This window comes from Thermothielavioides terrestris, chromosome 5 (assembly GCF_000226115.1).
Source record: "Thermothielavioides terrestris NRRL 8126 chromosome 5, complete sequence".
Classification (NCBI taxonomy): Eukaryota; Fungi; Ascomycota; class Sordariomycetes; order Sordariales; family Chaetomiaceae; genus Thermothielavioides; species Thermothielavioides terrestris.
In genome coordinates this window covers 4065433-4092185 of record NC_016461.1, presented here as the reverse complement: position 1 = coordinate 4092185, position 26753 = coordinate 4065433, and the positions used below count along the sequence as shown (strand labels likewise).

General features: G+C 47.7%; 6 protein-coding genes across 6 annotated transcripts; 2 read left to right on the top strand and 4 right to left on the bottom strand.

The window, feature by feature from the left end:
* Positions 1–225: 225 nt before the first annotated feature.
* Positions 226–3188, bottom strand: THITE_2122732 (uncharacterized protein). Its single transcript, XM_003657178.1, has 2 exons — positions 2673–3188; positions 226–2601 (listed from the first exon to the last, which is right to left on the bottom strand). The coding sequence occupies exons 1-2, from the start codon at positions 2983–2985 to the stop codon at positions 515–517; spliced, it is 2400 nt and encodes a 799-aa protein (XP_003657226.1). The 5' UTR covers positions 2986–3188; the 3' UTR covers positions 226–514.
* A 4150-nt stretch (positions 3189–7338) lies between these two features.
* On the top strand, positions 7339–8536 carry THITE_114469 (uncharacterized protein; the record flags this gene model as incomplete). Its single annotated transcript, XM_003657177.1, is given in 9 exon segments — positions 7339–7361; positions 7690–7769; positions 7835–7940; positions 8068–8090; positions 8194–8216; positions 8324–8345; positions 8411–8440; positions 8493–8521; positions 8532–8536. Coding segments are annotated over 9 exon segments (341 nt in total), but the record flags the coding sequence as incomplete, so codon positions are not given.
* A 2683-nt stretch (positions 8537–11219) lies between these two features.
* Positions 11220–12303, bottom strand: THITE_2122731 (uncharacterized protein). The gene has a single exon (XM_003657176.1). The coding sequence runs from the start codon at positions 11564–11566 to the stop codon at positions 11321–11323; it is 246 nt and encodes an 81-aa protein (XP_003657224.1). The 5' UTR covers positions 11567–12303; the 3' UTR covers positions 11220–11320.
* Positions 12304–12997: 694 nt separating this feature from the next.
* On the bottom strand, positions 12998–14889 carry THITE_2122730 (uncharacterized protein). The gene is made up of 2 exons (XM_003657175.1): positions 14752–14889; positions 12998–14655 (listed from the first exon to the last, which is right to left on the bottom strand). The coding sequence occupies exon 2, from the start codon at positions 14468–14470 to the stop codon at positions 13145–13147; it is 1326 nt and encodes a 441-aa protein (XP_003657223.1). The 5' UTR covers positions 14471–14655; positions 14752–14889; the 3' UTR covers positions 12998–13144.
* Positions 14890–21955: 7066 nt separating this feature from the next.
* THITE_2122729 (uncharacterized protein) lies at positions 21956–22844 on the bottom strand. The gene has a single exon (XM_003657174.1). The coding sequence runs from the start codon at positions 22582–22584 to the stop codon at positions 22099–22101; it is 486 nt and encodes a 161-aa protein (XP_003657222.1). The 5' UTR covers positions 22585–22844; the 3' UTR covers positions 21956–22098.
* A 1182-nt stretch (positions 22845–24026) lies between these two features.
* On the top strand, positions 24027–26526 carry THITE_2122728 (uncharacterized protein). Its single transcript, XM_003657173.1, has one exon. The coding sequence runs from the start codon at positions 24264–24266 to the stop codon at positions 26256–26258; it is 1995 nt and encodes a 664-aa protein (XP_003657221.1). The 5' UTR covers positions 24027–24263; the 3' UTR covers positions 26259–26526.
* Positions 26527–26753: the final 227 nt, after the last annotated feature.

Sequence of the window (26753 nt, the reverse complement as noted above, 5' to 3'; positions counted from 1 at the left end):
ATGGCCATCCCGTCATTCCATTTAAATTGGGTATCATAATATCGCGCTGCCTCTGCATCTCAGTTCCTCCCAACCCTGCCCCTGGGACATGACAAAACACATTAGGCTTAGACGACCTCTCGTCGCCCATCAATGAGATGAAGGAGCAAAGCAAAGCAAAACACCAAAAAACGCCGACCCATCAACCGACCCAGCCTTCCTTCCCCTGCATGGAAATAGGGAGAACCTCCGAACTAGAACGCTGGCTGAACGCGCAGCCCGCTCCTCGCTGATTTACCTGCTGCGGCCAGCCCCCGTCGCGGCATCGGCGAAGGATTCATGTCATACCCGGGCCTGGGAGAGTAAAGAGAAACGGAAGGAGCAAGTTCCCGCCGGTTTTCTTTCTAAAATGGCCCAATCCCTTTCATCGGAAAACACCTCCACCCGCCCTTGCTGCGCCAGGTCGCCACCAAAAGCAATCAGGTGCCAAGGTCGTGGGACTGGTTAGGTACGCAGAATGGGTGCGCAAGCATGCTCACGCAACGCTGACGGCGCCGCCTCTTTCGGGGTCGCTCGCCGCGGAGGCGGAGATCCCGTCCACACGCTCGCCTGACTTGCGAGACTGCTCCGACGCCGTGTCCAAATCCGTCTCGGCCGTCTGGGGCGTCTTGGGCTCGCGCTCCGACTCGTCCTCGGCTGACGAGCCCGGATCGAGGGTCTGCGGCGTCGGTGGGACCGCGAGGCTCTCTCTATCGTTCTCGTTCTCGTTCTCGTTCTCATCTCGGGCGAGGCTGGTCCCGTGCTGAACGGTGGTGTCGATGGCGACGGCGGTGCAGACGGATGACGAGTTCTTCTGGTGCCTTGGGCTGGCGGGTCGCTGCATGAGCGCGCTTCCTTCGGTGGGCTTGGACGTGTGGGGCTCTTCTTGGGTAGTGGCAATCGTTTCGTCGATAGAAACTCTCTCCGCAGCGGGGCTGGCATCATCGCTGCGCGACTCGACCGAAAGGAAGGAATTTCTGACGGGGCTCCGCAGCGAGGATACGTCGCCGTAGTCGCTCTTGCTGCCCCGCGATGCGCGGGCGGGATTCCGTGCCGGCAGGGGCGGCGGTATCCTCTTCGGGATGGTCACGATGGCGCCCTTGGCGTGGATGACGTGAGTGACCTGGGGCGTCTGGATGGAGCTCCGCGTTGGCTGGGTCGACGCGGTGGCCACTTCGCAGATCACGGGCTCTTCGTCCTCGTCTTCTTCGTCGTCCTCGTCATCGGCGTCTTCGTCCTGCTCGTCGGTGACGGGAGGACTGGGCTCTTCAACCGAGACCTCCGGGCTAGCAGCCTGGTCTGTGGGCTCGAGCTTCGTCTTTCTAGCTTCTCCGCGCTCCGTAGCGATGGCGGCATCGGCGGTGGCCTGCACCGCGTTGAGCTCGGCGGCGGGTATCGGTTCTGGCGCTGCGACTTCGACGGGCTTTGGCTTCAGCTGCTCTATGACACTGCTGTCGACCTGTGTGTAATCGACTTCATCGGGTTCCGCAACCGTGGGTAACCTCTCCACGCCGTCCTTTCCGTCGTCGCTGTTGGCGCGGCTGTAGCTGGTGTCAGCGGTGCTCGCGGCGTCCGTCTGCGTGCACGCGTCCGTCATCACGGTTGTCTGTGTCCTCGCCGACATGCAGCTGCCTCGGTTACTTCTCGAGACGAACGTGTCCATGCTCTGGCGGCTGAACCTCCCGTACGCGGGGCTCGTCGGGCTCGGGTGGTACTCGAACTGGGTGCTCGTGGGGCGTAGCTTGGTGCCGGCCTCCCGGATCTCGATGCCGGCCATTTCCAGACCGATGACGCCGAACGGGTCGGGATCGTTGGCGTCAGGGAGGCCGAAGGCTTGTTTTGTCGGAGAGGCGATGGAAGCCTCGGGGCTCTCGATGTCGGCGTCGCCAGGGGCGGGCTGCTGGGCCAACCAATCCATCAAGGCCTTGTCGTAGTCGGAGCGGCCCTCGGCAGCCTTGATCACCTCGAACAGGGGACGCATCTCAGGCACGTTCTTGGGGATGTTGCCGGCAAGGATGTCGAGGATGGTGACGTCGGCGCAGTAGAACCTCTCGTTCTCATTCGCGCGTTCCGTGACGAGTGAGCCATCCAACTGCACCGCCTGGTGCTTGCCCCTCGCTTTCACGTAGGTCAAGACGGTGTCACTGATCTCCTTCCATCTGATCTCGGGGTCTCGGGATCCATCAGCGGCAGCGGCAGCGACGAGTGGCCCTACGGCCAGGCTGACATCAGCGCCGAGTATTAACCTGGGGCGGGTGAACAGCTCAAGGGTGTGCACGCTGTTGATCACCAGAAGGCAGTCGTAGACGTCGACACCCATGACAAAGGCAAGTTCGGCCGTGTGGAGTATGATGCCCGACGGAGGTGACCAGGTCCCGTCCGCCTTGCGGGCTATGATCAAGCCGGCACCGCCGGACCCGGACATCCAGAGGCCGGAGCGCATGCACGAGAACACGGCGAGGCCAACAGCATTTTGTATAATTCGTGGGGGAATCTTTTTGGTAACGTAGGCGGGTGACGACTGGGGCTGGGTTGCGTCTGCTGCTTCAGACGTCTCCAATTCCTGGGAGAGGAAGCCGTCAACTGAATCCCGCCGTTAGCACGTGTGTCTGGAACGGAAAGAACCAAAGAAAAGAAAGATAGGCAAGACTCACAGCAGAACGATTTGATGATCCGGGCGGCCTTGTCGCACTCCTTGTCGAGCGAGGTCGGCCAGTATGTCTCTCGGCCGTAGCGGGTGGGCACGGGGACTGCGGCGGGGGAGCTGTTCCGGCTGGCGGGCACGACCATCTTCTCGGCCCAGCCAAAGACCTTGTCCAGCGCCCGGGGTGTTTTCGGCGCAGTCCCGGACGCGGACGTAGGCGCGGGGGCAGGCGCGGGGGTGGGCGTCGGAGTCGTCGTCGTCGATGTTGTTGCCGCTTGTCTCGACCGGTCCCACGAGGGGAGCAGAGCCGCGACGCGATGCATGGTGAGTTCGCCTGCCCGACGGCGCGAGCAAAGGGGGTTGTTCCCACCAGGCTCGCCGAGAGGTGAGGTCCTGTTGATGTACAGGGATTGGAATTGGAGACGGGAGAGAGAAGGGAGGGCGCCGGTTGCCGTTTTCAATCCCACTCTCCCCGAACCAAGGCAGGCCTAGCCCAAGGAAGCCGGCCCACTGGGCGGCCCAAAAGTGACCTGGGCGCCAGCGATCCCGCTTGTTAGGCAGTGGAGCGCAGGGCCCAGCCAAGGGTGGACGTTAAAGAGGTCCCGCCAAGACTAATTTCGGCCAATTGTCGGCTATGTTTTTACAACGTTTTTACATAGCCACTATCGCCAAGGCGTTTGCTCTATCGCCAAGGGGTTAGTTCGCCAGGGGTACGGGAGGCGGCGCTAGTCTCCCACTAGGTTAAGGTTAGGATAAGGATTATAGTTAGAGTATAGGCTATCTTCGTTTTCTTTTTTTTTTCGATTTAGTTGAGGTTTTGTAAAGTTGTTGTTACAAGTCTTTGCGATTTTACATTGTTGATGTTGCTCTTAGTCGTGGCGGCCCCATTCACCCTTGGCGATTTATAATTACTTATATATGGCAGTCTCCGAAATTAGTCTTGGCGGGACCTCTTTAACGACGACCTAGCTAAGCCGAAAAGAAGGTAGACGTTAAAGAGGTCCCGCCAAGCCTAATTTCCATAGTCCCTACAAATACCTATAGGTCCTACGCTTAGAAGTCACTCCTTTTGCCGCCGCTTAACAATTTCTACACGGTAGTCCTTACGCCTACGTCGCGTTAGTAGCTACCTAGCTACTAGTTTATATCCTACCTATATTTCCCTAACTAATCTATATCTATATCTACTCTCTATTATATTTCAACCTATATTACAACGTTATATCGTTATAGAACTATATATTTAGCCTATATCTAATAGATCCTATTGGTAAGTTAGTTAACTAGTTTACTATCGATATATATTAGTAGTTGCTAAGCATTGATCTAGCTATAGACTAGTATTCTACTATAGATCGGTTCGCTTTATATAGCTAGTAACTAGAAGATACACTAAGTAAGTTCTATTGTTTTACTATCTACTGATTAGTAGTTACTTAGTATTAATCTAGCTATAGACTAGCTTAATTTGTATAATTAACAATAAAACGATATACTATACAACTAATAGTAAAACGATATACTATATAGCTAGTAATAAAACGATATACTATATAGCTAGTAATAAAACGATATACTATATAGCTAGTAATAAAACGATATAGTATCTATAGCCTATTAGCACCTTTAGTCCCCCTTAATATATAAGTACCATTTAGTCAAATAGCGAATTTAATTACTAGCGTTGAATTGCTAATACTATACCTATAGCAAGCTCCCTAGTCCTAGAATATATACCTACTAAACCTAACCTTGATCTAGCTACTTAGTAGGTACTACCCTAGCTCCTCCCTATCTCTAAGCCTCCAATCGTATAATCGTTATAATCGAACGGCATTTCCAATTTTGCTCTAGCCTCTACCTAGCTACTAGATAGCTTTACACTATTCGATGAACTATCTAATAAGGGAGATAGTTCCTCTATAGAGGAACTAGCTTCTAGACGTAGGTATAGGTATATATCCCCAATTCGCCTATCTAGACTAGAGCCTAGGGCGCTAAATAGTAGCTTTATAATTCTCGACAATATTCAGAAGATCTAGGAACGCTAGTTCAAAGAGGGTAAGTTTACCCTCCTATATATAGCTTAGTAAGCCAAATAGCGTTGAGTATCGCATTTCTATAGTAGAAGAGACGCTCTAAGGTAATAGTAAATAAAGACTATATTCTACTACTGCCTTTAGAAAATGCTATAAAAGACCAAAGGGCAAAGTAAATGTAATAGGGCGTTATAGAATATAGAGCTATACCGCTATACTCTCTACGAGGTTTAGTATAACGATAGTACTATTAATATCGTAATTCGCTATAGGTATAATCACTTGATAGAAGATATCGAGATAGTTAAACGCCTATATACCATTGTAGAGTATATTGCCTATCTCTTTACTACTAAATATAGCGATAACGCTATAGAACACTAGCTATATAGCTATATTAAAACTCCTAAGGCTAAGGCATATCTTTACTATATAGGCGACTAGTATATTATAACCTAGGAGATTTATAACCTTTATAGATCTCTTAAACTCTATAAACGTAATAATCGTAAAGTATAGTCCTATAAGGTTTTTAAAAAAGTAGAATTCGTAGAAGCTATTACCTAGCTACTAGCCTATAGTGATTAGTACAAATATAAGGCACTGACTATACCTAGTGAGAACTCCTCCGCATTAGTCTTTATATATAGAGACCTATTAGATACACTAAAAAAGTATAGCCAACTAGCGATTATAGATACTACTTATAAGATTGCCTATAGCGGTTAACACCTATTTACAATTATAGTTTAGGACTTTAATAGCTACTAGCTCCCTTCTATTTACTTCTTTATAAAGAGGTAGACTACTAATAGCATTACAATATATCTAGATATACTACTAGAGTAGTATAGGGGAGTAGCTAATAGGGGCTAGCTCCTAAAATATATAATTATCGACGACTCTATAGCTGAACAACTTGCTATTTAGGAGGTATTTAGCTACAATGAGTATAGCCTCCTATATATACAATATCTCTTCTATATAAAGCATTGCTAAAAGACTTTGAAGCGCTAGATTAGCACTAACAAGGAGTGCCTTAGCTATATAGTAGCTACTCTTCTAAGCTATCGTTCGGAAAAAGGCTATATAGAGTCTATTAAAGCTACTATTGTTTACACTAGTATCGATAGGCTTAAGCAATATTTAAAGAACAATTGGCTAAGTAATACTCGACTATAGGCGTATTAGGTATAAAACACGACCCTCCTACTTTACTAGATTACTATAATAAATATAGTCGAAGGATAGTACTCGAAGGTTAAGAACACTAAGCCTATACTAAAGTAGTAGATAGCTAGTACCTTCCCTCTTACTAATTTAATCATTTACCTTAATTACTATATATAAGACTATCGAAACAAAGTAATCTAGGCTAAGTTTAGAAGTTTCAATTATATACTCCTAGCTATATATATAAAGCGGTTTAATAGCTAGGACTTTAATAGGCTACTTAAGTAGGCTTAAGCACTAATTACGTATAAGCTATTAATAGTATATAAATAGTTCGATACCAACGAGCCTCTCGACTTTAATAGCGTTTTTATACTAGACTAGTTCCCTAGTCTATAGTACAACGATAGGTAGTAGCGAAGTAGTATAGTAGCTATCTAGCTACTATAGCTAACTACCTAGGGTACTACCAACATTGCTACTAAGGTCTCTACGTTTAGGTAGGCTACTCTAGACGAACGTTGTAACCTAGACTACTACAATATAGTCAACTAGACGGATCAAGTTACTTAGCTCTCGTAGAATACCCTAATTCTAAAGCTAGTTAGTATCCTTTGCTATAGGTATATATAGTTTAGGAGCTAGTTGCTCCCCTACTTATATATCTAGTATCATTACTTATTGATAAACTCGTTGTAGCTAGAGTACTTCCAATAGCTAGTTAATATCTTAGAAGTAAAGGGGTTTAGAATATACTATAGTGTCGTTCTATAGCTAGTAGATCTTACTAGCTTAGACGAGGTCTTTATTAATCGATAGCTATTCCTATAGGTCTAAAAGCTAATATAATTGCTATAAACCACGATATATAGGATCTAGGATAACGTATAGGCAATATATAGCTTATAAGAGGATCTCGACTATATTCTAAGGAAGTTGTTAGGCAAAGTTCGAAAAGATCTACAATAGGTTTAGAGGTTAGATATTCCTTTGTTTATATCTTAGTAATAAGTAGCAATATATAGTTCTCTAGTTAAATATTAGCTAGCCGCTAGATCGTATTACCTTACGTCCTTATTCCTACCTCTAACTTTAAAGAACTTTGTAATAATTAATAGCTAGAAGTCAAAGGATTAGTAGCTAGCTAGCTACTAGACTATAAGTAAGTTGCTTAGTTCCTAGCTAATTAGCGTATTTAGAAAGGAGTTTCTATAATACTAAAATATAGTAAATATTGCTAATGGTCTAAGTCTTAGCCCTAGGACGAACTTTATAGAGTTGATTAAAGTTTCTAAAAGTAGGCTTAACACTATATAAAATTGTAGATAAATAGAAATTTTATCTTAACCTCCGAGCTTAGCTTTATAGAGAAACTAAGGAAAGAATATAAGTATAGAGGAGGTACTAGCTAGCTACTATTCTACTACTAGTCTAGATACTTCGTAGTTAGATAGATTCTAAAAAATGAATAATGTTTACTCTATATAGTTGATATTAAAACCTTTAATTCTTTGAGAACTATATAAGTATATAGGCTATAGCTTTTTTTATTGCTTTAGAGCCTTCTACCTACTTCTTCTTCCTTTCCTTCTTCTAACTTTATAGCTATAGCTATTGCTATCCGTTTACTCGTTTATACTATCGTTGTATAAATTGATTTAAAGCTATTTCCATTATCGCTATCGCTAGGAAGCTAATTAGCTATATTATAGCTTTAATTTATACTTTTTATACACTTTATAAATCGGTTAAGTCGAAAAATCGGTCGAAATCGTAATAGTATTACAATTAGCAATAGCTAATTGAGTTATATAGCAACTTCAAATACAACGATATAGAGCTATATAAGGAGAACAACCCCCCTACTATTGCTAACAACGACGCTTCTACTACTAGTAAGTAGCTAGCTCCTACTACCCCCCTAGCCCTTGCCGCCGACCCTCCTACCGCCTCTGACCAGTAGTAGTAGCGCCTTTAGCCCCGCTCTACGCGTCCTATGTACCTCGCGTCTACTACTACTACTACTACTACTACTACTACTACTACTATCAACGAAGGCGCTATTAGTGAGTAGCTAGCTCTCGCCGCCCCCTTCGCCCTAGCCGCCGCCCCTCCCACTACCCCGAGCTAGCAATAGTAGCGCTCCTACGCCCACCCTATATATTCTACGCCTACTACTACTACCAATACTAGCACTAGTAGTAAGAACGCTACTAGTAAGTAGCTAGCTCCCCCTGCCCCCCTAGCCCCTATTGCCCCTAGCTAATAGTAGTAGCGCTTCTATATACGTCCTACGTCTACTACTACTACTAATATTAGTACTAGTAGTAAGAACACTACTAGTAAGTAGCTAGCCCCCCCCGCCCCCCCCACCTTTACTACCTCTACTACCTTCGCTACCCTTGCTAATAAAGGTAAGTCTAAGCTAGTTATATCTAACAACCCTTAGAAGCGCCTAGCTAGGTCCTTAGGTATAAAATCTTTAGTAAAGAGTACTATTTAGGTACTAGTTAATAGCTAGCTAACGTTAGATAAGCTAAGAAGAAGAAAGAGAAGTTTAACTATAGTAAGGTATAGGCGATATTATATATAGTCTACGTTATATATATCTATAATAGGGATATATAGGTCTACTACTTCTAAGAAAGTAAGTATAGTATTATATTTTTTAATATATTAGGTTTATATTCGCTAACTAGTATATAGATCTAAGTAATATATACTAGGAGTATACTAAGTAGAGCTATACTAAGTCCTATATTTTTATAAATAATATTAACTAACGAACGACTATTAGTCTAGTATTAATAAGCTATTAGTAGCTACCTTCTATAATTTAACTAAAGATTATTAAATAGTATAAATAAGTCTTTGAAGTTGACGAAGACAAGCCTCTACCTACTAACTTTAAAGTATAGAATAGGCGTTTAGTTATAACTATTTATAAGCTATATAGCTCTATAGCTATCTTATATTTATATCTAACTAACTAGTACTAAAAGGTATAATATATAAAGAGATCGCTATCGCCTTGCCCCTAGCTAACGTTAGTATACCTACGTCTAGTGCTCTTACCACCTCTATAGCTTACCTTTTACTTACTAAGGCTAAGCTCTAGTAAAGTATTAAAGAAAGAGTTGCTCTAACGGCGGAGCGCTAGGCTATAGTTGCTAAGTAGCTAGCTACTACTATTAAAGAGTTAGCCTAGCTAGCTTAAAATGCTCTAGAGGAGGCTAAGCAATATACTAAAGCCCTAACCTAAATATATAGGCACTTTATAAATATTAAATAGAATATTATAAATATACTATACCTCTATTTTATAACTAGCTAATAGCTAATTAGTATAATATAAGGAAATTTAGAGTAGGAAAGGTAATAAAGATAAGGATAAAGATAAAGGTAAAGTAGATACTTAAGTTTAATTCTTTTATTTTAATATATTTCTACTACTATCTAGTAGCTAGCTAGGCTTTACCTAGGTTAAATATAGTCTTATACTTCCTTAGCTTAGCTATAGCCTCTATATATAACCTATTCTTATATAATAAGATAGTAATAGCTCTAAAATAGATTATATCACCTACTATATAGACTTAACTAATATAGTATAGATATAGCGATAGCCTATAGCTAGCCTATAGTATAAGCGCGCTATTACCCACCTTTAAGCGCGCTATACCCTAGAATATATACGAAGACCCCTTGCCGGTACTGCTATAGTACTTTGAGTTGTAGTGGGGGGGTGGCGTTGACAGGGGCTGGAAATTAGTCTTGGCGGGACCTCTTTAACGACGACCGAAAAGAAAGGCGAAAAAGCCCAGAATCATAGCCCGACAGGGGTGACAGGGGTCAATGCAGCTGGGCCAAGTGCTGCAGGTGGTCGCTTCCCTGTTCCGACCACTCACTGCTCGCGGGGACCAGTTACCATGCACTTGCACGCAGCAATGACGGCGCAATCGCCCACCAAGAACAGGTACTGCAGGTGGGAACCCCACAGCGCCTGGTGCAATCCGTCGTGGAGGTAATCCGTCGTGTTCCGGGTTGAAGGCCTGAGGGTGTGCAGCTCCCGCTGTTGGGTGCCTGACAGCAATTGATTGTTGCACCCCAAGATTGATTGGCATCCAAGCTTCATGCGTGCCCACTGCCGGGAAGGGCGAGCATGGGTCGTCATGGACTCGGCTCTCGATATACGCAGTATTGACTAAGGTACCTTACCTACCGATGTGCTCCATCGCTGATCTCATCGAGCTCGAGCCCAGTTCGCGATCACGAGGTGCCCATTTACAAAGCCACCCGATCCAGGTTGATATTGCACAAGACTAGACCGAGCTTGCGCCGCTGGCGTGCATTTCAAGGGCGAGCGGATTGGCCGCGGGATCCAGGGAAACACAGAAAGAGGCGATCGATAGACAGGGAGAGACATTCATGTGGAATGCGAGCGTGTTTCATGGAAATGCTGGGTACGCGCTGGACGGGGATTGAGCAGCCTGACGCATGCACACATAAGCTCAGCTTTGACGGATTATAGTGAGCAGCAATAAATCCGTCCAACAAGCATCTGGTTGCTTATTCAGAGCAAGAAGCGTCATGCACCGCCGCTGAGCGAACCTCACGACATCGTATAGCGTAAATATTCGACCATTGTGGCTCCATGCGTTAGAACTATGGGGTATGAAGCAAGTCAGCGGTGTTGCTTCACCGTGAAGACGGGATGACCAACTGCACAAGGAACGTAAATTTAACGAAAAACCTGACATCAACTTCGCCCTCGCGCGCCGTCCCTGCCAGCCCCTGGGTGGTTCATGCGCCCATCCTGAGCGGGACCAGCCTAACCCGACCAGCGATCCACGCAGGGATCCGCGAAGCGATCCGCGTCGTCATGTGCTCACTTTGTTTGCCGGCGCCACGGGAACCTGCTCCAAATCGATCCAAACCTGGAGGCCGTGATCATCCATTCGCTCGACTTCGTACAATGCCCCCCTTGTTTGTTCGTTAGCTTGGTACTTATGGTGGATCACGACAGGGGCTCTAAATCACAGGTACCTACCTAGCCGTCTTGGCATAGAATAGACTAACCGCAATAGAAAGTCAGGGGCACTGCAGCCTCTGCCCGTAATGCAGCTTTCTTCGGTACCTGGCCAGTTAGCTAGATAGGATAATTGCGTTCAATCCACTGCTTCACTATACTCGAACGTGCCTCACTTGATCTTGGAGTCTGGAGAGTGATGAGGCTAGAGAACGGAACAGGCGGGTCAAAAGGCCGACTTTGGTTGGCTGTAGCCCCCTGTCAAAAAGTGGGGGTAAGAACCAAACTAACAAACAAACAAGCATTGTATTGTATATTAGCTTCCTGCGCGCAACGCGATCCTTTGTTTTTGCCAGCCCCCCGCAGTCACCATCCGGAAATTATCAGCGAGCGTAGGAGTGCGATGAGACAAGAATCTCACCCCAAGACACTTCCGATTGTCTCGGACACGGGCGTGCCAATGAAGCCAATGATGCCAACGATGCGATCCACGCAAGCCACAGGAACACCCGCTTTGACTGGCACTTCGACGTGGGCGGGCGATCTATCTGGCTGATCGGCCCTTCTCCGATGCAAGGAACCAAACGAGGAGCAGGCGAAGAAGAAAGAATAAGATGGGAAATTTTTTCCCAGGCTCCACACGATTCCCTTGCGCGTGTGCATGGGAAAGCAATCCGGAGTTGTCGAGAAGAGAACGGCACAGCGACTCGGACACAACAGATGCGTTCTGTGACGCCCAACTCGCTCGCTCGCCGGTCCTATGATGACAACAACCCCCTTGAGAACGGTCCTTGTACACAGGATACTGCTGTGTGTTATAGATGTACATACATGTCAAACGACTTTGCAAGCAAGTCTGCCTGCTTCACCACACAGCCAACCTGCCAATCAGTGCACGCCTCGCCCAACAGATGCTGTTGGGCTGCTGCGTCCCGGCCACCTGCATTGGCTTGCCTTCGTTCGACCCACGGGCAGTTCTGACAGGGCTCTGCTTGCACAAGTCAGTTGACCACAGCTCGACGATGAGGTTACTGCCCGCCACAGTGCAGCATGCAGCCGCGCTCTGTCCTGCGGCGAGGCACGGTTTGCTGGCGAACTCTCAGTACCTAAGGTCCATCCGTTTCATGTCTGGGCAGCGGAGCAGGATATTGAATCAAGACGGTTGTGTTGGGCTGGACACTTCTCACTGGATCACCACAAAACATGCAACACACCTATCGGAATCGGTCTTGTATCAACAGCCTTGCTGGGTACGGGGCTGTAGTGCAGGTCAACTACCGTGCCTTCACTGATTACTTAGGCACTATGAATAGGAAACCTGCTCACACCACTTGTAAGCATTCATGTCAGGATCAACAGCCTGAAGGTGTGTCTGCCGGCGGCTCGGGGGTTGTCAACCAAGCGAGGGGAGGTAACTACAGGCAAACAAAATATCCCGACACTTCGGCAAGAGGAAGTTTGGGTGGTCGAACCGGGCGGGGCTGGCTAGCTTGCCAGCTAACTGCCTACTACACAATAATACACCCAGCGTTGGCCAGCAGCACAAGGCTACTATGTATCGATGTTGTTGGTCGGTCGGTGGTCGGCGTTAATGCGGGATTGGCGCTGTGCAGTGCTATGTTGGGTCCATGTGCAACACACCGAAATCCAAACCTGCTGCCAGTCTGTCTGCCTGCCTACCTAGCTGCCTGCCTGCCTGAGTCGTGAAACACCTAAATACCGGCTGGGGCTTGTTCAAGTGGGTTATGAGACCGTAAAACAAACGGTTGAGATTCGCCGTGCCCAGTACCAAGTTCATACACTTACCAGATCCAGCGTAGAGCACTGGTCTGTCTGCAGCATAAGGAGTGGAAGAAAACAGACTCGGGATCAAACATCCCAGACTCAATCTCGGGAAAGAGAAGATGGTATTCAGGTCTGACCGCCAATTGCTTGCATTCTGTCTAAAATTGTGCCGCCCGCCCCGTTCCGTTAAGACATAACCGCCCCTCCCCAATAACCCCAACCCCAGTCTAAATGCGTTGCTGTCTGAATCGAAGACGTCGTAAACCTCCGTGATGAGTCGTGATATCTACATTTGGCGGATATTGGTTTCGTGTGTATCGTGATGACGGGCGCTTCTTGCCGGTATGAGGTCGCGGCCGTCGGTTTGGCGAGTGGTCCTGGTGGGAAGCGCAGGTAAAAAAAGGTTAACCTTCCCTAGACCATGGCCTGGTCACCTCTCCCCAGGCAGGTGATCAACTACTCCCCCACAGCCTTCCCCAGCTGCGGGTACTCGCCGCCTTCGACGAGGAACCTCTCGAGCGCCAAGCAATCCACCGTCTTGACGCACGCCAGGCCCTCCGGCCGGTAGCGGCGCTTCCCCTCGGCCGACGCCTCCACCGGCTGCCAGTCGTCGTCCGTCACCGGCCGGAAGACGTACACCTCGCGCGAGCTGGCCATGAAGTCGCCCGCCTCGGCGTCGCCCTCCATGTGGAAGCGCCTCAGCCGCGGCAGCCTGCCCTGCAGGCTCGCGAACAGCGACCGGAACGAGCCCTCGTGCAGGTGCACGCCGCCGATGCTCCACTCGTGCGGCCGGGCCAGGCCGCGGCCGCCCAGCCGGAGGCGCTCCAGCGTGGCGGCGTGCCGCAGGAGGAAGCCGCGCAGGTCGTCCTCGGCGCAGCTGACGCCTTCGAGCTTCAGGTCGGTGAGCCTGGGGAAGGCGAAGTCGGAGCCGCAGAAGAGCGCCTGGAAGGAGAGGTGGAACTTCTCGAGCGGCGCGTGGTACGTGTGGAAGGCGAGGCTGAGATGGGTCAGGTTGACGCAGTAGTGGAGCACGTGGCCCAGGCCGTTGATGGCGCGGAAGCGCGCCGACGGGAGCAGGCTGCTGGGCGGGTCGAGCACGAGGTTGAGCCGGGACAGGCTCGCGAAGGAGCGCGCGCAGTCGAACCAGTGCCGGCGGTCGTCGGGGAGGCGGAAGATCTCGAGCGGGAGCTGGTCGATGGACAGCGACGAGAGGCGCACGTGCCGGACCGCCGAGACGATGGCGTTCAGGTTCTTGCACGCTTGGCTTCGGTCCCGCTTGCGGCACGACCGGACCTGGAAGACCTCGTTGAGGACCTCGATGTCGTAGGGGCACTTGGTCAGCGTGATCTCGAGGTCCTTCAGGTTGGGCAGCCGCTTGAAGGCCTCCTCCACCGCGGCCGAGCGGGTGTGGAGCGGCGGCAGTTTCCGGGCGCCTTCCTCCAGCTCGTAGTACTTCGTCCACGCGTCCTGGAGGAGCGCGCAGCGCTCCTCGGGCTCCTGCAGCCAGTGCTGGAAAAAGGTCGTGTGACGGGCGTTGTACTCGTCGACCTTGGAGAAGTTGAAGGTGAGCGACCGGATGCTGCCGCGGAGACGGTCGTGGCCGGCGATGTTGTAGAGCCGCGTGATGTCGTCTCTCCACTCGACGGCGGTGAAATGCGGCTCAAGGAGGAACTCGTAGCCCACATCGGCGTATCTGGCCGATGCCAGGCGGAGGGCTCTCACGGATGGAGCATCGCAGTACAGGAAGACGAGTCGGACCAGCTCGACGGGGAGGAAGTCCATGCTGGAACGACAAGAACCATCGGGACGACCCAGATACCCAGGTGCGACCAGCTGGGCCCATCGAGCAGTCGAGAGACAGCAGGCGAGACAGCATCCAGCAGAGAGAAATCGCCGTCATGCGTATGATTGATGAGGTCGGGTGAGCAGCCCGACTTATACACCGCCAAGCGGTGGCATGCTTGTGTCTGACAGGATCCGGGACCAATCATCATCAGTGGGCCCCAGCACCCAGCGTCAGCTTTGCCGGCCACGGCATGCAGAATGAGAGAGGAAAAACGCACGAGTCCCCGCTGTCCCTTGCACTAGTCATGTCTTCCGTGGTGCAGTTTGCTCGCTGGCGGGCCGGAAAACCACCTCAGAGCCAAGGGTGCAGAAGAAGAGGCTCCGACACCGAAAGTCTAGGAGGAACAAGTCGGTGAGCTCGAGACAAAAAGCCAGGGGTAGGAGTGCCCAAAGCCAGTGACAAGTCAGGGCCAAGCCGACCACAGGGTAGACGTTAAAGAGGTCCCACCAAGCCTAATTTCCGTAGTCCCTACAGATACCCGTAGGTCCTACGCTTAGAAGTCACTCCTTTTGCCGCCGCTTAACAATTTCTATACGGTAGTCCTTACGCCTACGTCGTATCAGTAGCTACCTAGCTACTGGTTTATATCCTACCTACGTTTCCCTAACTAATCTACGTCTATACCTACCCTCTATTGTACTTCGACCTATATTACAACGTTGTATCGCTATAGAACTATATATTTAGCCTATATCTAATAGATCCTATTAGTAAGTTAGTCAACTAGTTTACTATTGATATATATTAGTAGTTGCTAAGTATTGATCTAGCTATAGACTAATATCCTATTATAGACTAGCTCGCTTTACGTAGCTAGTAACTAGAAGATATACTAAGTAAGTTCTATTGTTTTACTATCTACTGATTAGTAATTGCTTAATATTAATTTAGCTATAGACTAGTTTAATTTATATAGTTAGTAATAAAATAATATACTATATAGCTAATAATAAAACGATATACTATATAGTTGATAGTAAAACGATATACTAGGTAAGTTCTATTGTTTTTACTATCTATCGATTAGCAGTTACTTAGCATTGATCTAGCTATAGACTAGTATCCTACTATAGACTAGCTCGCTTTATATAGCTAGCAACTAGAAGATACGCTAGGTAAGTTCTATTGTTTTACTATCTACTAATTAGTAGTTGCTTAGTATTGATCTAGCTATAGACTAGCTTAATTTATATAGTTGATAATAAAACAATATACTATATAGCTAATAGTAAAACGATATACTATATAGCTAGCAATAAAACAATATACTATATAGCTAGCAATAAAACAACGTGCTATATAGCTAGTAATAAAATGATATAGTATCTATAGCCTATTAACGCCCTTAGTCCCCTTTAATATATAAGTACCGTTTAGTCAAATAACGAATTTGATCATTAGCGTTAAATTGCTAATACTATACTTATAGCGAGCTCCCTAGTCCTAGAATATATATCTACTGAACCCGACCTTGATCTAGCTACTTAGTAGGTATTGCCCTAGCTCCTCTCTATCTCTAAGCCTCTAATTGTATAATCGTTATAATCGAGCGGTATTCCTAGTCCTACTCTAGCCTTTGCCTAGCTACTAGACAGCTCTACACTGTCTAATGAACTATCTAATAAGGGAGACAGTTCCTCTATAAAGGAACTAGCTTCTAGACGTAGGTATAGGTATATATCCCTAATTCGCTTATCTAGACTAGAGCCTAGGGTACTAAATAGTAGCCTTGCAATTCCTAACAACATTTAGAAGATCTAGGAACGTTGGTTCAAAGAAGGCGAGTTTACCCTTCTATATATAGCCTAATAAGCTAAATAGCGCTAGGTATCGTATTTCTATAGTAGAAGAGACGCTCTAAGGCAATAGTAAATAAAGACTATATTCTACTATCGCCTCTAGAAAACGCTATAAAAGACTAAAGGGTAAGGTAAACGCAATAGAACGCTATAGAATATAGAGCTATATCGCTATACTCTCTATAAGGTTTAGTACAACGATAGTACTATTAACATTGTAATTCGCTATAGGTATAATCACTTAATAGAAGATATCGAGATAGTTAAACGCCTATATACTATTGTAGAGTATATTGTTTACCTCTTTACTACTAGATATAGCGATAGCGCTATAGAATATTAGCTATATAGCTATATCGAAACTCCTAAGGCTAAGGTACGTCTTTACTATATAGGTAGCTAGTATATTATAACCTAGGAGATTTATAACCTTTATAGATCTCTTAAGCTCTATAAATATAATAATTGTAAAGTATAATCCTATAAGGTTTTCAAGGAGGTAGAATTTATAAAAGCTATTACCTAGCTACTAGCCTACAATGATTAGTATAAGTATAAGGCACTGATTATACCTAGTGAAAACTCCTCTACATTAGTCTTCGTATATAAAGACTTATTAGATATATTAAAAAAGTATAGCTAACTAGCGATTATAGATACTACTTATAAGACTACCTATAGCGGTTAGTACCTATTTACAATTATAGTTTAGGACTTCAATAGCTACTAGCTCCTTTCTACTTACTTCTTTATAGAGAAGTAGACTACTAATAGTATCGTAGTATACCTAGATATACTACTAGAGTAGTATAGGGGAGTAGCTAATAGGGGCTAGCTCCTAAAATATATAATTACCAACGACTCTATAACTAAACAACTTACTATCTAGGAGGCATTTAGCTATAATAAATATAGCCTCCTATATATACAACATCTCCTTTATATAAAGTATTGCTAAGAGACTTTAAAGCGCTAGATTAGTATTAACAAGGAGTGCCTTAGCTATATAACGACTACTCTTCTAAGCCGTTATTTAGAAAAAGGCTATATAAAGTCTATTGAGGCTACTATTGCTTACGCTAGTACCAATAGGCTTAAGCAATATTTAAAGAATAACTAGCTAAGTAATACTCGACTATAGGCGTATTAGATATAAGATACGACCCCCCTACTCTACTAAATTACTATAACAAATATAGTCGAAGGATAGTACTCGAAGATTAAGAACGTTAAGCCTATACTAAAGTAGTAGATAGCTAGCACCTTCCCTTTTACTAGTTTAATCATTTACCTTAATTACTATATATAAGACTACTAAAATAAAGTAATCTAGGCTAAGTTTAAGAGTCTCAATTATATATTCCTAGCTATATATATAGAGCAATTTAACGGCTAGGGCTTTAATAAGCTACCTAAATAGGCTTAAGTACTAATTATATATAAGCTATTGATAATATATAAGCGGTTCGATACCAACGAGCTTCTCGACTTTAATAGCGTTTTTATACTAGACTAGTTCCCTAGTCTATAGTACAACAATAGGCAATAACGAAGTAGTATAGTAGCTATCTAGCTACTACAACTAACTGCCTAGGGTACTACCAACATTGCTACTAAGGTCTCTACATTTAAGTAGGCTACTTTAGACGAACGTCGTAACCTAGACTACTACAACGTAGTCAACTAGGTAGATCAAGTTACTTAGCTCTTATAGAATACCTTAATTCTAAAGCTAGTTGGTATCCCTTGCTATAGGTATATATAGTTTAGGAGCTAGTTGCTCCCCTACTTATATATCTAGTATTATCACTTGTTGACGAACTCGTTATAGCTAAAGTATTTCCAATAGCTAGTCAGCATCTTAGAAGCGAAGGGGTTTAGGATATACTATAGCATTGTTCTATAGCTAATAGATTTTACTAACTTAGACGAGGTCTCTATTAATTAGTAGCTATTCCTATAGGTTTAGGAGCTAATATAGTTGCTATAAACTACAATATATAAGATCTAGGATAATATATAGGCAATATATAGCTTATAAAAGGATCTCGACTATATTTTAGGAAAGCTATTAGGCAAGGTTTAGAAGGATCTATAATAGGTTTAGAGGTTAGATATTCCTTCGTTTATATCTTAGTAATAAATAGCAATATATAGTTCTCTAGTTAAGTACTAGCTAGCTATTAGATTATACTACCTTATATCCTTATTTCTACCTCCAACTTTAAAGAACTTTGTAATAACTAATAGCTAGAAGTTAGAGGATTAGTAGCTAGCTAGCTACTAGACTATAAGCAAATTGCTTAATTCTTAGCTAATTAGCGCGTTTAGAAAGGAGTTTCTACAATACTAAGATATAGTAAATATTACTAATAGTCTAAGTCTTAGCCTTAGGACGAACTTTATAGAGTTGATCGAAGTTTCTAAAAGTAGGCTCAATACTATATAAAATCATAGATAAATAGAAATTTCATCCTAACCCCTAAGCTCAGCTTTATAGAGAAACTAAAGAAGGAATATAAATATAAAGGAGGTACTAGCTAGCTACTATTCTACTACTAGTCTAGATACTTTGTAGTTAGATAGATTTTAAAAAATAAACAATGTTTACTCTATATAGTTGATATTGAAACCTTTGATTCTTTAAGAACTATATAGGTATATAGGCTATAGCTTTTTCTACTGCCTTAGAGCCTTCTACCCACTTCTTCTTCCTTTCCTTCTTCCAACCTCGTAGCTATAGTTGTTGCCGCCTACCTACTTACCTACACTACTATTATATAAATTGATTTAAAGCTATTTCTATTATCGCTATCGCTAAGAAGCTAATTAGCTATATTGTAGCTTTAATCTACACTTTTTATATACTCTATAAGTCGGTTAAATCGAAAAATCAATCGAAATTACAATGATATTACAATTAGTAGTAGCTAATTAAATTATATAGCAACTTTAAATACAACGATATAAAGCTATATAAAAAGAACAACCCTTTTGCTACTACTAACAACGATATTCCTACTACTAGTAAATAGCTAGCTCCTACTACCCCCTTAGCCTTTACTACTAACCCTCTTACTACCTTCGACTAGTAGTAGTAGCGCCTCTAGCCCCGCCCTATATGCTCTATATACTCTACGCCTATTACTACTACTACTACTACTACTACTACTATTATTAACGAGGACGCTACTAGTAAGTAGCTAGCTCCTGCTACCCCCTTTGCCCTAGCTACCGCCCCTCCTACCACCCCTAGCTAGTAGTAGTAGCGCTTCTACATCTACTCTATATGTTCTACGCCTACTACTACTACTAATACTAGCATTAGTAGTAAGAACGCTATTAGCAAGTAGCTAGCCCCCCTTATCCCCTTAGCTCTCGTCGCCCCTAGCTAGTAGTAGTAGTACTCCTATATATATCCTACGCCTACTACTACTACCAATACTAGCACTAGTAGTAAGAACGTTACTAGCAAGTAGCTAGCCCCCCTTGCCCCCTCTACCCTCGCTGCCTCTACTACCTTTACTACCTCTACCAATAAGGGCAAGTCTAAGCTAGTTATATCTAACAACCCTTAGAAGCACCTAGCTAGGTCTTTAAGTACAAAGTCTTTAGTAAAGAGTGCTATTTAAATACTAGTTAGCAGCTAGCTAACGTTAGGTAGGCTAAGAAAAAGAAGGAGGAGTCCAACTATAGTGAGGTATAGGCAATACTATATATAGTCTATATTATATATATCTATAATAGAGATATATAGGCTTACTACTTCTAAGAGAGTAAATATAGTATTATATTTTTTAATATATTAAGTTTATATTCGTTAACTAATATATAGATCTAAGCAATATATATTAGAAGTATATTAAGTAAAGCTATACTAAGTCCTATATTTTTATAAATAACATTAATTAACAAACAACTACTAGTCTAGTACTAACGAGCTACTAGTAGCTATCCTCTATAATTTAGCTAAAGATTATTAAATAGTATAAACAAGTCTTTAAAGTCAATAAGGATAAGCCCCTACTTACCGACCTTAAGGTATAGGATAGACGTTTAGTTACAACTATTTATAAGCTATATAGCTCTATAGCTACTTTATATTTATATCTAACTAACTAGCATTGAAAGGTATAATATATAAGGAGACCACTACCCCCCTACCCCTAGCTAACGCTAGTATATCTACGTCTAGTGCTTCTACCGCCTCTATAGCTTACCTCTTATTCGCTAGAGCTAAGCCCTAGTAGAACATTGAGAAGAGAGTTACTCTAGCGGCGAAGCGCTAGGCTATAGCTACTAAGTAGCTAGCCACTATCGCTAAAGAGTTAGCCTAGCTAGCTCAAAATACTTTAGAGGAGGCTAAATGATATACTAAAGCCCTAACCTAGATATATAAGCACCTTATAAATATCGAGTAGAATATTATAAATATACTATACCTCTACTTTATAGCTAGCTAGTAGCTAATTAGTATAGTATAAAGAAATTTAAAGTAGGAAGGATAGTAAAGATAAAGATAAAAATAAGGGTAAAACAAATATTTAAGTTCAATTCTTTTATTTTAATATATTTCTACCGCTACCTAATAGCTAGCCAAGCTCTACCTAGGTCAAATATAGTCTTATACTTCCCTAGCCTAGCTATAGCCTCTATATATAATCTATTCTTATATAGTAAGATAGTAATAGCTCTAAAGTAGGTTATATCACCTACTATATAGACTTAACTAATATAGTATAGATATAGCGATAGCCTATAGCTAGCCTATAGTGTAAACGCGCTATTATCTACCTTTAAGCGCGCTATACCCTGGAATATATACGAAGACCCCCTGCCGGTACTACTGCAGTACTTCGAGTTGTGGTAGGGGGGTGGCGTTGACAGGGGCCGGAAATTAGTCTTGGCGGGACCTCTTTAACGACGACCGACCGCAGAAACAGGGGAGTGGGCGCATTGGCGGCCAGTTGCAGGGCCGGCCGCTCGAACACATCTGCAAGCCAAGACAGGGCTCATCGGATTGCTGGGCCCAGGTGGATTCCCACCAAGCTCTGCCGCCCACTGGTTGCGGAAGCGGTGAGCAAGAAGCGGGTCCGCCCTGTGCGTGACGGAATGGAGGTGTGACGATGCGATGGGGATATTTTTGCGGACGGCCGGGTTCCCGGCTCCCGGTTCCTTCGAGAAGCATTCTGGCCGCGTGGGCGCATGGGACGACGACACGCTCCGCAAAGCGGACCAAAGTCCGCCGGACGCCACACATGCTGACGAGAGATTGACAACGGCCAGCAGGACGCTGCGCAGTGTATGGATGTATGTACGGATTACGTACGAACAACGAACAAAGAAGGCTGTCGAAGTTCTGTATGTTACTGTGTAAGGCGAATGCCGGATGTTTTCCACTCCCGCTGTGTGCAATATCTGTAAAACCTCTCTAACCCCGGCCATGAACAAGCTTGATGAATAGACTTATCAGGCGGCTCTAGCGCAGTTATGTAGATATTGAACACGAGACACGAGATAATCAAAGCTACACCTCTACACAGTTAATCGCTGCAGGGGCATAATAAGCTCCATCTGTTCTCCCTCTCCGCGCAAAGAGGCGGGGAGACTGGATGTGGTAATCATCAGAAAAGTTGCCTCTTCCAGCCCGGAACCAACAGTCCAGCTAACTACAATACACTACATTACAGCATATACATTACATTACATTACACTGAGCAATGGAGTTGGAAGCACTTGTTCCACTTCCCTTGATGCATGCGCTGTTATCCTTCCAGCTCATGCCCCAGATGCCCGGCATCCACCTCCACGGGCTGTTTGTCGCTCGTTGACGGTAGTTCCGCGCGCTCCAAACCCTGCCCATCGAGTTCCCGGGTCTCGACCGCACTGGTGCCCTCACCTGTCCCGCTTTCCGTCTCGCGCCTCCGTGCCTTGAGCCGAAGCACAACAAACACAGCCGCAGCAATGAGCAAAAGACCCCCCACAACGCCGGCCACGATCCCGCCAATCTGCGCGCCGCTCAGGCCTCCGCCTCCGCTGCCGCTAGAAGCGGACGTGATCTCGGCGAGCCGACCCACCGCCGTGCGCGTCGGACCCTGCACCAGCGTCCTGGTCAGCGTCTCGGTCCAGGTGCCGACGGTGGTGGTGACCGTCTGGACGACCTCGCTGAGCTTCAGCGTCAGGCGACACTGAACGTCGGTTGCGGGGTCACAGAGGTAGCCGAAGGGGCAGCAGTCGCCTGTCACACTCATGGTGGTCAATAATTACCTCTAGTCACCTTACGTTGGGTCTTAGCACTGCCATGGACGCGGCCCAGGAGCGAAGAGAGACTACACAATTGTCGAGGCGTCCAGGTTTGCTTATCAACGTAGAAGCCACGCACCGCCCACAGACTGGTCGCAGGAAAAGTATCCCGTCCGGCCGGCGCATTCAGCTGAGGGCGCGGCAAAGTTTGTCGTGCCAGTGACATCGGGAAGGCAAGCGTCGCTGTGGCAGACGAGGCCGGCAGGGCAGCACCCGCCTCCGACGCTCTGGGCGCACTCGATGTAGCCTGTCTCGCCGCATGCGAGGAAGGGTTCGTTACTCGGCTCGGCCATCCCGATCCAAAATTGGGTCGGGGGTAATACGTAGCAAAACAACAGACTGTCGTACACAAGCTATGCTGAGGGCGACGAGGGCCGTGGCGAGGCGTCCGGAGGAGAGGGCGAAGGGAGCCCGTTGTGGCGCGACATCATCCTTCTTGTTGGCCCTCAAACTGTGTGCGGCATGGCGAGGCTGGCGGTTTCCTGGGTCGCATTGCAGCGCTGAATGCTACTGTGGCGCTCTGTTGCTTCTGAAAAGGGACGACTGCTTTGTAGTGTCACGGACATTTTATGAGCTAGTGAATGTACATCTGCGAGCAACAGACACCGGGGACGAGGCATGTGGCCGTCGAGGAATTTTTCTCGGGGATGTTGTCAACATGGACTTACGTTAGGGCATTTGGTGGACTGTCAGGCGAGGCCCATGATAATCCGGCTCGTGATAATCCGCAATACAAGGCGGAGTGGGTACCCGTTGCAGCTACACTAACGAGTCACAGATCAGGTCCTGATTAAAGCTTGAGTACGGCCCCGGCCAGAAACGGCGGAGTCGTCAAAGGGCGGGCTCGGCAGATTGCGACGCAGCGGCGAACAGGTCCCGCATCTCGCAGGCAGATCCTTTGCAGACACACCACCGGCAGTTACCGAGCGCGATTGGTGTGTCACCTGCGGCTTTTTGCTGCCCTCATTCGCCGAGGAGCCGGCGGTTGCACACCGAACCCGCCGCTTGAACGACCGGGGAGGAGGCATGTACTAGTGTACATACACCGCCGGAATGGCCAAAGCTCCGGCGGACCACTCATGCTGTGGTCCCAGATTCGAGAAACGAGACTCGGAGGAAGCGCCGGAGGCCGGTCCTCCGCACGGCCATGCAGCTGTTGGGCCGCCGCTGTGCAGTTCGTCGGCTAGCACCGCTTCCTTTCACTCGAAAGAGCGGATGGATCCAAGCATTGGATGTTTCAAGAAGTTGGGCCGGGGTCATGCCTCACTGCCTGCCCCACTGCCCCGCGCCACTGAGCCTGTCTGACTGGAGGTCAACACGGAGCCGCACGGACCATCGCACCTGAACAATCGGAGCTCCAGGAAAGTGCCGCCAGCGGGCGAGCCTGAAGCTTACAACTGGCACTTCCAAACGGAGCAACATCGGCTGTCAGCCACCTCTCCTGGGCTGTTGCCTGCTGAGACTTGCGCGGACAACAGAAAAGACACAGACGCCAGCGCCATGGACAAACGCCACCGAAGCACGTATCGCCACTTGTAGTTTGCCCACCGGCAGTCCAGCGCCGCTCAGCAATGCAAAACTGTTTCGTGCATCGCGTGTCCAGTTACCTCACCGTGCATGCGGCACCATGGGTCTCTCGGGCCTCCTCGGCGCCTCCTCGAGCGACCGTTCCGTGAGCCCAAAGAACACGGCTTCGACCAGCGCCGCTTTGTCCCGGTCCCCGTCCCCATCCCACCCCGGCCCGACACAGCCCGAGCACATCGTAGATGAGGCCGATCTGCCGCCTGTTGACCCCGAACCCCCCGATCTGCGGGAGCTGAATGCGTGCCTCGGCGCCCTTGCCGCCGTCTTCCCCGATGTCCAGATCGAGGTGTTCCGCGAGATGTTCGCCAGCTTCAGCGGCGAATCGAGGCTCGCGCTGGTCGCCGACGCGCTGCTGAAGAACCGCGTCTCTTGGGTCAAGGGGCGGTGGAAGGTGTCGGCGAATGACGGCCGAACGGAGGAGGTCGTTGTCCCGAAGAAGGAACTGTTCAGGAGTCCCGAGTACAAGCAGGCCGTCATGAGCCTCGCTTGGCATGAGTTCAAGGGGCTGTCGCGCTCCACCATCAACGCCGTCCTGGCCGAGCACAACTACTCGTACCTCGACGCCCGGCAGACCCTGGTCGACCTGTCGTCGAAGTCGTGGCGGTTTACGATATCCTCGCTCTTCCTACGGCGGAAGCCCGTGTCGGCCCGCGACGCCGAGAACCATCCGCTGGTGGTGTGGAAGCCGGCTGGCCAGGGGTCCGTGGTGCCCTCGCTCAAATCGACGGGCAACGCCGAGCTCGACCGCGAGCTCTTCGACGCGCTCGTCGCGCCCCTGGCGGAACGCATTCGGGCTGAGCGCGAAACGAAGGACCGGGAGGTGGCGGCGAAGCTGAACAGCGAGGAGGCGGAGAAGGCCGACAGCCTGATCGAGTGTGCCTGCTGCTTCACCGAGTCCACGTTTGAAGAGTTCACGGCGTGCACCGCCAACGGACACCTGATATGTTTCCGGTGCGTGCAGCACTCGATATCCGAGGCCGTGTTCGGGCAGGGCTGGCAACGAAGCATCAACAAGGAGACGGGCACGCTCCGCTGTCCTGCCGTCGAGTCGGAGGACTGCCGGGGCTGCATCCCCCAGGACCACATGCTTCGGGCGATGCTGCAAGAGAAGAAGGGCGCCGAGATCTTGCACAAGCTGGAGCAGCGCCTTGCCGACCAGAGCCTCTTGTCGAGCAATCTGCCGCTCATCCGCTGCCCGTTCTGCGAGTACGCCGAGGTCGACGACATCTACCTCCCGGCCAGCGAGACGGACCTGCGACCCCGAATAGACAATATCACCAGTCTCGTCTTGATTTTCTGCATCATCTGCTGCAGCCCGATTCTGTTCGCCCTTCTTCTCCTTTCCTCCCTGGTCGCCGTCCTCGCCAACTCGAAGGAGACTTTCGGCGACCAACTCATAACCGCGCTCCGCGAGGCGCTCGTCCGCCGGCGGCGGCGTCGCCGCGGCCTCCGATTCCAGTGCCGGAACCCGGACTGCCAGCGGGCGTCCTGCCTCAGTTGCCAGAAGGCGTGGGTGGACGTGCACGTGTGCAACGAGTCGTCGCTCGTGGCGTTACGCACGCAGGTCGAGCAAGCCATGAGCATGGCGGTCAAGCGGGTGTGCCCGCGCTGCAACACGTCGTTCGTCAAGACGGCCGGCTGCAACAAGCTGACGTGCCCGTGCGGCTACAAGATGTGCTACGTCTGCCGCAAGGACATCGGTGGCACCGGCGACGGGCCCGACGTCGGGTACCGCCACTTCTGCGAGCACTTCCGGCCCGAGGGCGACGCGCGCAAGTGCAGCCAGTGCAGCAAGTGCAACCTGTGGGAGTCGGAGGACACGGAAGAGGTGCTGCGGAAGGCCAAGGAGGAGGCGGAGCGCAGGTGGATGGCGACGGAGAAGAGGGACCTGTCCGGCGCGGAGAGGGCGTTCTTGGAGACGGGCCTGCCGTCGCAACCGGCCGCGCGAGGAGGGGTCGGCGCGCTTCTGCGGCGGAAGGGCCAGCCGCCGACGCTGGCGGACTTCTGCGACATGGTTCTGGACACTGTACTTGTATGATTTCATTGGGAATACGGAGGGCGTGGGCGTTGGCATAGGCATTAGCGGTGCGGGAGTTTACGGCGATACCCGGGAAAACAGGACGCTTGGCTACTATCATCCCATCAAGCATGAATCGGTTCATCATGGAAAATAAGTACGGTACCTTATTCATACGGAATGGGCTGCAATTCCGCTTTACTACCGTTCCTCTGAGATATTGTGGCGGCATACATGGGAGTTGCAGCTGTCGATATAGCGATATTACATAATCCAGCTTTACTGTGCAACAGCCCCAAAATTTCACTGGGTGCGGCACCGCGCTTGTCTCGACTGTGACGCGCAGCGCATTCGCGTAGCAACGAACCCAAGGTAGCTGTCGCATTACACTACCTGACCAAGTACAGTCAACTGTGAAAGCCATTGACACACGTCGCAGCAGAACTCCCGAATAGCCAGAGCTGCCATACCGAAAATTGCTACAACCGTTGAAACACGCCAGCCCCCGAACGATCA

What these genes read in the sequence shown, in the direction of transcription:
- THITE_2122731 (XM_003657176.1), bottom strand. Translation starts at nt 11,566, where the DNA reads ATGCACACGCGCAAGGGAATCGTGTGGAGCCTGGGAAAAAATTTCCCA.
- THITE_2122728 (XM_003657173.1), top strand. Translation starts at nt 24,264, where the DNA reads ATGGGTCTCTCGGGCCTCCTCGGCGCCTCCTCGAGCGACCGTTCCGTG.
- THITE_2122732 (XM_003657178.1), bottom strand. Translation starts at nt 2,985, where the DNA reads ATGCATCGCGTCGCGGCTCTGCTCCCCTCGTGGGACCGGTCGAGACAA. An exon ending in GATCATCAAATCGTTCTGCT is followed by an intron (nt 2,602 to 2,672) that starts GTGAGTCTTGCC and finishes GGCGGGATTCAG; the next exon opens with TTGACGGCTTCCTCTCCCAG.
- THITE_2122730 (XM_003657175.1), bottom strand. Translation starts at nt 14,470, where the DNA reads ATGGACTTCCTCCCCGTCGAGCTGGTCCGACTCGTCTTCCTGTACTGC.
- THITE_2122729 (XM_003657174.1), bottom strand. Translation starts at nt 22,584, where the DNA reads ATGAGTGTGACAGGCGACTGCTGCCCCTTCGGCTACCTCTGTGACCCC.